Source organism: Pleuronectes platessa, chromosome 1 (assembly GCF_947347685.1).
Source record: "Pleuronectes platessa chromosome 1, fPlePla1.1, whole genome shotgun sequence".
Lineage (NCBI taxonomy): Eukaryota > Metazoa > Chordata > Actinopteri > Pleuronectiformes > Pleuronectidae > Pleuronectes > Pleuronectes platessa.
Window position 1 is genome coordinate 14,316,228 of NC_070626.1, and position 10,649 is coordinate 14,326,876.

At 43.9% G+C, this 10,649-nt stretch overlaps 1 protein-coding gene across 1 annotated transcript; it reads right to left on the reverse strand.

Annotated features, from left to right (window-relative positions):
• Positions 1–549: 549 nt before the first annotated feature.
• On the reverse strand, positions 550–1,557 carry si:ch73-167i17.6 (regulator of G-protein signaling 9-binding protein). Its single transcript, XM_053426419.1, has one exon. The coding sequence runs from the start codon at positions 1,291–1,293 to the stop codon at positions 550–552; it is 744 nt and encodes a 247-aa protein (XP_053282394.1). The 5' UTR covers positions 1,294–1,557.
• Between the last annotated feature and the right edge of the window lie 9,092 nt (positions 1,558–10,649).

Consider the following 10,649-nt stretch of genomic DNA (forward strand, 5'->3'; position numbering starts at 1 on the left):
CAAAGGTTACTGTAACACCTGGCTCACTTTTTTAAATCAGGGTTCCCCATGCTTCTTTTTGCTTTGACAATAAAGTCATAAACTCAAAGCATCAATCAGCTGAACCTCAGGGGGGGGGGGGGGGAGGGGTACTTAACAGTCAGCTACATTTACGCTTGCGCTTTTCCCACTAATCCACTTGGATTACGTGTTGCTTGTATCATGCTAATGGTCAGACACTGTCACGTAATGGTATGTCTTCCACACACCCCCATTTCCTCCAAAGAGTAACCCTTGGCCCCTGAAAATTACTTTTTTTTAATCTGTGCATCGTCCATTCACCCAGAGTGACACACATTGGGTCTACTGCTCTACATTTTCTTCTAGTGCAACTCCTCAAACTCCCCCGATTACATTCACAAACCCAGATTAATAACTTGTCCACATCCAAATGCTCTGTCCCTCTCATGTGGAGCTGCCGGCTCTTACACCCACTGCGACGCTCGTCCCGTGGGCAGCCTCGGCAGGGTGTCCGTCCATCACCAGGGTGGGCTGTGGGCGTAGGACGGTTCAGGACATGTTGATGACCAGGTATCCTAGAACCGCAGCGACAAAGAGGATGATAAAGAATCCGACCACGGCGCAGATCGTGGCGATCCCAGCATCCCTGCTGCCGCCGCCGCCGTCCTCCTCTTTGGGCTCCTCCTCGCAGATGGAGATGACTCCGACGGAGGAATTCCCCACGCTCATGTTGGATTTGAGCTCGGCGCCCGCCTCCTGCTTCGCCTCCACGGCCCAAGGCGCCACCTGCACCTTCATCTCCATCTCCTCCATCATCTGGCTCACCTGGGTGATCTCGGAGCGCAGTTCCCGCAGGTCCGCCGTGTCGATGTTGCTGTCCGCCTCGTACTTCATGTTCTGCACGCTCATGGCCCGCGCCGCCACCGTGGTGGTGCTGCCGGTCATGCCCGTCTGGATGAAGTGCCTCGTCGGCACCTTGATGGGGAAGTCCTGCCCTATCTCCAGGGACCTTTTCATGTCCACCTCCAGGAGCTCCATGCTGCTGGAGAACAGCACCCATAGGCGCTCGTACTCGGCCCGGTCCTCTTTGGAGATGGACTTGTCTTTGAGCACAGAAGTCAGTTTAGTCCTGTTGGCCACGGCCAGCTCCTGGGCCTTCTTGCGGGTCCTCTGCAGCTCCTCTCGCAGGTTCTGGGAGTCCGAGGTGCTTCCCAGGGCGATGACCAGATGCCTGTAGCAGGCGGTCACTTTGTTCAAAGCGTCCAGCATTGTTTTGCACTCCTCTTTCCCCATGGCTGAATGGAAAACTTATATCCTCGTTAGAATGGTGAATCAACAACCAGAGGAGGTCTTGAGGAGAAATGGCGAGCTGTTAGTGCAGGGCTAACAGCGCTTTAGTCCTTAGTTTAGTTTCCACGGGAGAACATCCCCAGCTCTGCAAATCCCCTCAACGCACCAGTCAGAGCAAATTCCTCTCTATCCATGCTCTTCCTGTCTGCGAGCCGCCACAGAGAGCGGCTTAAATTAATGCGTCCGTAAATGGCTTTAGGTACCTTTGCGCTTTCACCACTCGGGATCACACAGCGCCGGAGCACCTCTCCTGCAGGACGCATGCGAATGGACGCGAACCAATCCAACCTCGCCGGGTTTCAGAATTAGAATAATGATCCAGATTCAGCCACAGGTGTGAAAACATCCGCCCAACTGCTGTGTGTGTGGAGCGAAGCGGCGCCTTCCTCTCGTCCAGCGGTCCGCGAGGTTTTTGTGCGCCTGGAGAAAAATGGAGATCTTCAGTCAGAGTTTAAAAACCAGGGAGGGAGATCATCCTCCACGAGGAGCCACGCGAGCCATTGTAATTTGGTTTGGGTTCGTGTGTGTGCGCGCGCGTGTGTGTGTGCGTGTGCGTGTGTTTGTGGGGGAGCTGTCCACTTCAGCACCCAATCGATGATGGTGTTTAAATACCAGCGAGCACCATCTGTGGTCACATGCGCGCACAAATACAGAGCCATTCATCGACAGGCGGAGAGGCAGGGCAGGGAAAACACAGCCGCTCCGCTCCCATTGGTCCTGTGTCACAGTAAACGCACCCTGCCATTGGCTGATCTATAAAGCTGGCAGGGCCGTGTTGCCCATCAGCCGGTGATGTCAGATCACAAAGCCACTATCTGCCACTTCATCTGCCGTTTGTCCGCACGATCCCCGCGTGCCTTCCAGCCCCACTTCCGTGGTCGATGCCGGACCCGATCTTAACCAGGCTGTTGTGATTTTGAGATGCAGCTCTGCAGCAGGATCAAGGGGGTTTAATAGCAGTTACCACTCCCCTCATATTAACCCACTTGATTTTATTAATGGGGCAGAAATTGGATAAGTTTCACATGTGTGCACAATTGACAACTCACATATTCATTTGTTCCCTGCACAGTTGATGGGGATTAAAGCAGAGAGGGTGCCAGTGAGTTGCACACACCATCGACTGGATAATGTGTTGTTTACCCAGCTCCTGCTGTGTTGAGAGGTGGCAGGGAGATACGGTGTGTGGTGTTTGCGCTGCTTTGCTCTTTTTGCATTATTGAAGCGAATGAGTCCTAATGATGCAGAGACTGCTGGGTAACGCTTCAATGTACTGCATTGACTGGAGGTCAAAGGATCTGAAGGAAGGGGCTCAGTTATAAATATTTATTTATCTTATTCCATTTCATTTCAGCTTCATTTCTGTTTCACTCACTAAAACATTACGCATAGCTCCATACTCTTGTGTACAGTTACTTATGATAGTTTATAATTGAAAGACCACATTTTATAAGATGAATGTAATCTCTATATGTCCATTGTACCGTGAAGTGAACTCCATATTTGAACTGCAGCCAACGATGACAGTGATGTCCGACTAATATAGCAAGTATCCGGGCTGAGTCAGATGATTTGTTAAGATTTCCCTTGTTCTTTGAATATGTTTCCACAGCAACCGCTCACCTCTCGACGAAGCACTCTTCAGTTATTCTCCACAAGGTATTCGCTTACTGATGGTGTAGGAACTCAGCAGTGAGTGTGTTGTATTTTGCCTCACGTCTTCGCAGTTGACAATAGACCAATACAAATTCATTTTGACAGGCAGCTGGATAGAGTCGGGAAAAAAAGCGAATGACTAAATGTTTCCCAGGGGTCTTTTGAAAACTAGTGTCTTAATTGATTTCTAGTGAGGTTAGGAAATGATGTGGTTGGAATTTCTATCCCAATTTATATTTGTTTTGCCTTTATGAATGGGGTGTATATATGTGAAGAGATATTTTTTTACAAAAATAGAAAACTGCCACCAGTTGTTTTAATTCTTAATTTAGAGACCACATTTGGACTGAAATGTATTTTCATTCTCAACTCGTGATCATATAAACATATCGTAAACTTGTCTGTGGTGTCTGTTTGTCTGTGTTCCTGTAATAAGATTGCTAATACACTGGTCTGATATATTCCAGTGTCAGGGTGAGGCAGACATGATGTGTTGTGAGTGAACCCATCATGAAAAAAAACTGTTTCTGTTCCCCTGCAGAGGCTCGCACTGGTTTTCTGCTACACTGAAAAGAATGACTTGACACAGGCAGATGTTGATATATTGTTGTCACACTGTGACTGTGGAATTAAAGTCTGCTAGGCCTTATTCAAATCTAGGGTGGAACTGGCTTATTTAATTAAATTTGACTTTATTTTATAGTCAAGTTAAGATCTAGGGTTACCCAGCCAAACATGTTCTTTACTCTTTGCCCAAAAATGAAATCTTCAAATGTGCAAGACTCCGATCACACATCAAATAAGTTTGATTTCAAACAAAGCAGGAACTACAGCGCATTACACCACCAGGGACAAACAGTCCTCTTGAATTAATTTATCATTAATAAATCCTTCCATCAAGTTTTGTGGAAATCTGTTAAGTTTTTACTTACAAATAAACAAACAAACAAACAAACAAACAAACAAACAGACGGGGGACATTTTTATATTAACATGCCATCATCACCAAACAGTATTTAGGGATGCAGCTAAAACCTGTCTCTCTACAGTTTAGACATGTTTAAATGGGTCCTTCCTTGTCTCTGTCTTTGTTTCACATATTTAAAGCGCAGAGCCCTGAGCTCACTGAGCAGAGCAGGCTACTAACCTTCAACCCTGCAGCAAAATACTATTTTTTGTAAAGCTTAAAGTAGATTATAGCATATGACACCAAACACTGTCGTGACTCATATGCACAGAATCTATGTGTGTTTGTCAGAGACTTGCTGTGACAAAACCAGGAGCTTTGAATAGAAGCATACCCAGGTTCAAGAGGTTAAGATGAAGAGGAAGCCAGAGGAGAGGAATATAACTTGCGGAGGAGGAGGGGGCGACAATTGATGCTATAAAATGATCTACAAACTATAATCCAGATTAGCAGATCCCTAAAGGTCCGGGGATTAGCAGTATAATGCCCGCTAATGTATCTTTTAATGGAGGTTGTAGTCTTTCTCTAGGCACTTTCATCATATGGAATCAACGGTTTAAGGCAAAAAATGGACCCTGCTTGACCTCACTACATTTCGTGTGAGATAATCGCCAAAAGGGGAAATACATAAAGATGTTTTCAAAATGCATTAACATCCCGAGCAAACACACCAGGAAACTCTTGAATAACCTCTGTCAGCTCCTCTTGGTAATCCCGGCGAAAAGCTCCTGCACTTTTTGCACTTCACTCTAGCTTTCAGCTATGCTTTCTAGATAAGGCCCATTTGGGGCAGTTACAAAACAGAAACATATTTGTTTTGCAACATTTCATAAAAGGCGCACGTCAACAGCTGGAGGAAGCACATATCACTGGACACTTTGTAAAAGAGATATTCCTTTTTGCTCTAATGTTGCTCTAACGGCTGAATACCTTTTTCCACAGCAAAACAATTGGGAGAACCCCCTTTAGATTCTATGATCTTCTACATAAAACAATGCCAGGGTCAGAAATTGAATTCATTTTAATTTAAAATTAAAATTGCCCCAAACACAGCCCCAATAGCTTTCTCTCAAAAGCTTCATAGTTCGTAGGGCCCGCCTGAAGACTAGAATGCCTTAATGTGTGTGTGTAGCTGCTTTCAGACATGCACTGACCTCTAGCTCATGGTGGTCGGGTATGCACTCAAACTACTTTTTACTTCTTCTCTTTACTACTCCTTTTAACTTTTTACTACTATTATTTATGAGCGGGCACATTGTGCACTTTGTTTATAATTTTGAAGCTAAAATAATCTTTTTTTTTGTTACACTAAGCGGAGGACATACAAACTCCTCTTTGAAAGCATCCGTTCAGAATTAATGAGGTCTGAGTCCAGGACCTTCTTACCCTGAGCCAGTGTGTAACCACAAACCTCTGAGTAGCTGTGTGGTCACAACAGCATCTCCTAAAATCACTTCTCATATGACTCCTCCAAGATTAACATCCAACTTGTAATCCGGTGGTGGAGCGCCCAGACCAGGATCAGCGTTCCTATGTACAGCCCTTATAATCTTACATGATCACAAAAAGCCGACTTGATGTCTTGTTACTAGTGTAGAAAAAAATCCCTTAAAAGCCAAAGATTACTTGTCTGGGCCCCAGATTTAAATTAAGAAGTGTGTTGCGCTTGTATTAAGTGCTTTGGGACGGTTTAACAGAGAGGCCAGCGATTGAGGGAGGGTGGTTCATGGACGTAAGAGGAAGATTCAGTCAGTTAGAAACAGAATCACAGAGAGAGAGAGAGAGAGAGAGAGAGAGAGAGAGAGAGAGAGAGGAAGTCTGTCTTTGTTGAATAATTGATGGACCTCATCCACTAGTGGTCTCTTACACAGCGCAGCGTGCAGCAGTGGGGGTGAGTCATGCATGCCTCAACTAAATGAAGGTCCAGACTGAGGAGGATCCACACTCAACCTTGACCTACACCCACACACACACACACACACACGTCCTTATACACATCTTTTTGGGGATGTTTCATTAACATAGAGCATCTGCTGGCCACTTACCTTTACCGTAAACTACACCTAATTCTACCTGTGATGCTACCAACCCCATCCTAACCACTGTCCTTACTCGGGCTGCTGCGGCTCATTTTCCCACAATCAATACAAAGTTTATGTGAGGGCTTTTAAGGTAAGCTCAGCTTCCCTTTTAATAGAGAGTGGAGAGACAAGCATTGTGTGTGTGTGTGTGTGTGTGTGTGTGTGTGTGTGTGTGTGGAGGCTGACTGACTGAACCTGTGATAAAAAAAACACCCCTTGGCCTTCCTCTTAAAGACACAGTCAGAATGAACCTATAGATGCATATGAAGCTCGGATTTAACTCATTGTATGTATTTAACAAATAAGATATAAGGGGATAAATAAGCCCTTTTCAGACATGAACTGCAGACATCAGGAGTTAAGCAAACACTCTACATAATCAAAAGCTTTAGCCGAAGAACCAGAGCTGTTGATGATCTCATAAATCAAATCCGTGACCTTTTACACCGTTACAGCACATTGTCAGCCCTTAATGCCAAAAGCGCCTTGACTTTGACATCTTTGATATTTGTATCCTTTTTGTTTGTTTCGTATGTTAGAAATTTCTTCATCATCCCCACTCGCCCACAGTTAATCTTCCGAGAAATGTTCCTGCTGTATGAAATTAACTCTGATATCTGGGTTTTCACCTTCAGCCCCGATGGAGAATTTCAAGAGAAAGTCTTGACTTCAGTGCATGTCTGAAACTTTGAGTGAAGAGGAGCTGGTGTGCAGATTTGAACCATTTAGCCATTTGCCTATTTCCATTTCTGCCTGCAAATCTAACTGGCTAATACCAGCAGCCTACACAGACAAATCATGCTGAATCTATATCTTTTTTTCAGCGTTATAGACAAAATTTATTGTATCTATTTAATCGATTGTATGTTGTAAATTATACTACATTTTCGATGCCTGTAATATTATTACTACATCTTTTTACCCCTGTTAATTTGACTTTTTCATTCATATATTGTATATTTTTCCTTGTTTTCATAATATTTAATTATTTTAGCTTTTCAACAAAACATTTGATTAGTTTTGTCTAATTCTTGGCTCATCAGTGAATTGTGAAGCACCTTGATCTGCACTGATCTTTATGAAAAGTGCACAAATAAAGTTTAACTGATTGCCTTCAGTCTGTCCATCACTGAGGTAGTTTTTCTGATCAAATAACAGAACCGAGATTCTCTCAGTCTTGAGTTGCAATGACTGGACGTAAACTAAACCATGAACGTCTTTTCTTTTAAGTAGGGCAGAGTAAGCCTGTCTACTGGGCTGCAGTATACAGAGAACGTCCCATGCTAAACTGAGATGAGCCAAAAGGATCCTTGGCATCTGCTGCGTCATAGCTTAACTCTATTCTTGTCACATCACGCTAAACTCCAGAGGTAGGTTAGAGTTGTGAGGTTGTGTTTGGGGAACAATGTCAGCTCAACAGGTTAGTCGCATGGTTTTCTCTGTGAATGTTGTAGATCTATATTAGCTTCGTACCATCTATTTAAAAGTCAGACTTCTCCGCCTCCCTCCACTTCACAGTCTGTCATCGTGTGGTGGGAAGGAGGTGCTTTTTTGTCCTTCGCTAAAGTCTCGATGTGCTTACACTGAACAACCTGCGGAAAATGGAAGACACAGTAAAGGGAGGGAGTAAATTGATGTCCTTCACCGGGCTTTCAAGAGACAATAAACTCTGCCACAACAGCACACTTTCAGAGAGACACATTAGTGACCTTTAACGATCCTGAGATATCTGTCAGATTTTTGCTGCACTCCTTGCTCTCCAGTTGGGCGTCTTGCTGTGCGTGCATTCTGCAACCAAACAGCGAGCCCATGTGCGGCCTGGAGGGGGGAGAGGTCTGGTCTCCTCTCCTGTTTTACTCCCACAGTTATAGAGAAGACAACAGATCGCCCTACTGAGGAAATCCCCTCTAAAAAGGCTTCTAGGTTGGATTTGTGTGTATGTGAGGATGAAGGTGGATGCAGCGGAGATAAGCTTGTGTGAGGTCAGAGGCCATTTCATCATTGCCCAGCTCTCGTCATCATGTCATTCTTCACGACACCACGGACCAGAGTCCCACAAAGGTCAAACCCCCCCCCCCCCCCTCCCCTTCTTTCTTATGTTTGAGTGTGTGAGGAGAGTTTGAATTCCAACATTTCTCGTGATTATTCAAAACAGAGACAGATGGTTGTGTACAGTCAGTTGTTTGGCGTGTGCATGACCAGAATTAGACCTTGGGGGGGGGGGGGGGGGGGGGGGGGGGGGTCATGTGATGTTTGAACTCAATGTCACTGACAATTGCATACATACATATTCATACATATATTATAAATGGCATATACTGCTGTGCCTTGAAAAAGGGACAATCACCGTTCATCCTCAATCCCACATGTTTAACTGACACACTGAAAAAAAAATCTTATTCAGGGATTGCTTGATATAATGTGTGATACAAATTCAACTGATTTATGTGTGCTTATTTAATGCAACAATAGCTAAATCAAGTTATATTATCCCATATAATAACTATAAGGCCACTCAGAGAGCACATACCTCAACCAAGTTTCCTGGTAATCTGCCCAGTAGATTTTGTGTAATCCTGCTAACAAACAAACAAACGCAGTGGAAACTATACATCCATGTCTGCATATACCCCTCATACATGTCACCCAGCTATTCCCATTTCTTTTCTTCTTCCTCCTTCTTTTTTCTCTCTTTAGCTCTGATAAATTGAGGCCACGCAGCTTCATTAAATTTAATTAAATTTGATAATGATTAATTTAATCTTTTTTAGAAATAATGAAGACTTTTCTGTTTTGTGGCTCTGTATTTTTTTCTTTAAACAAGATACTTCCCTCATGTTGTAAGTCTCATCATGACTCTCTCTCTCAGAACAGCTCAGGCCTGCTTGTTTAGTTTTTGCAGAAGAACAAACAGTTTGAATTGGAGCATTGAATTCCCAAGTTTGTAAGGAATAGTTTTACAGTTTAGCTCAAAGTTGATGTTGGTTGCCCCTTGTCTTTCATGCTTGTTTGTTTATTGCCCTTCCACCTTCTTTGGCCATGTCTCAATACGATGAACTGAGTGTAATTCCCTTTGGCAAAAAAGTGCCAGCTTATGGAAGGTGTGCACTAAGGGCTGGGGAAGTCTGTGAGTGAGCCCTTACGTTCCACAGCTTCACATTGGCACAGCACTGAGCCCTGACAGAGTTATATACCTATGTCACAACAAAATTACCAGGTATAAAAAAAATGCAATTGATTCCTTGCCCCTTTGCAAGTAGGAATTTGCCTTTCAGTTTTGTTCCCCCACGATGACTCATGTTCGACTGAGGCGCTCTTTCAACTCTCTATCTTGTCAAATAAGCATGTTCATTCAGTAGTCACTTTCCATCACTGACGATCGGAGCCATTAGACGATTATAAGCTGTGTCCTTTATGGTCATTTGCACTGAGAATGAATGCAGATTATATCCATTCCCATTGCAGACATTGCATGTTTGGGCATTAGTGGTTTTTTTGACCAGTTGAAAAAAGGGGGTTTCCTGGGAACCCACCTCAAAGTCTGCCAGTCATTGAGGGTGGACATTGGTAGTGGGGCCTAAGAGACATCAGACCAGTACCATGTGACTGACTGAAGTTACGCCATTGGTCAACCAGGCCCAGTGTAATGAAGTTTCCCCATTGGCCATTGTCCATTAAAATGAAAAGCAGAGAACAGTTTCTATTACCGAACCCCTTTAATCACTGTTAGCCAAAAATAGTTATTGTTTTTATTATTGTCCTCATTAACTATGTTCCAGAAAATGTCTTTCCACAAAGAGCAAGAGCAGACAGTGTGTTGTGATCACTGGCTGTATGCTATCTACCTTATAAGTATAGTATCCAGTTATATAATCAATAGGTGATGTTCTTTCATCATCATTGACTCTCTGTCAACCCCTGGGTCAGAACCTGCCGAGCTGAAATAAATAGCATGGCACCCTTGATGGTACACAACACCAGAGATAGAATGCAACATATAATTTTAAGATGAAGTGGTTTCCTGAGGTGTTGATACATGGTAGTAATACTAATGTAATTTTAAAACACCCATTACATCTTAATCTATCAGTCTATGAAACTGGCAATAAGCTGTTCTGAGGTCAAGTGAAGAAAAGACAGCCAGACTTTTGTGCTACCATTGGTCTGGACTTGTGTCCTGTCATGAACAGTTCCTCTTTGTCTCTTCCTCTCCGAATGTATTTTTTACTCATACCCTTTGATGTAAGCAATGCCCTATGTTTTCCCTTTTATTCCTACACAGACCCCCACACACACACACACGCACACACACACACACACACACACACACACACACATACACATACACACACACTCTGATGAGGGGACCGGCTACAGTCGCATCTCACACTCTCTCCAAACCACTCACCGCTCCACTCCACTCTGCTTCACTTCATTTCACTCCAAAACCCAGCATGTCCACAAAGGGTGATGGAGGAGGGAGGGTTCAAAAACAATAATGCACATGGGAACCCAGGGTCCCCGGTGGATGATTTTATTTGTTACATGAACACTTAGCATTCATTATTTAATCGGATACACGACTCCTGATTGCA

Bases quoted from the DNA above. Each gene is read 5' to 3' on its own strand.
- si:ch73-167i17.6 (XM_053426419.1), bottom strand. From the start codon at position 1,293: ATGGGGAAAGAGGAGTGCAAAACAATGCTGGACGCTTTGAACAAAGTG.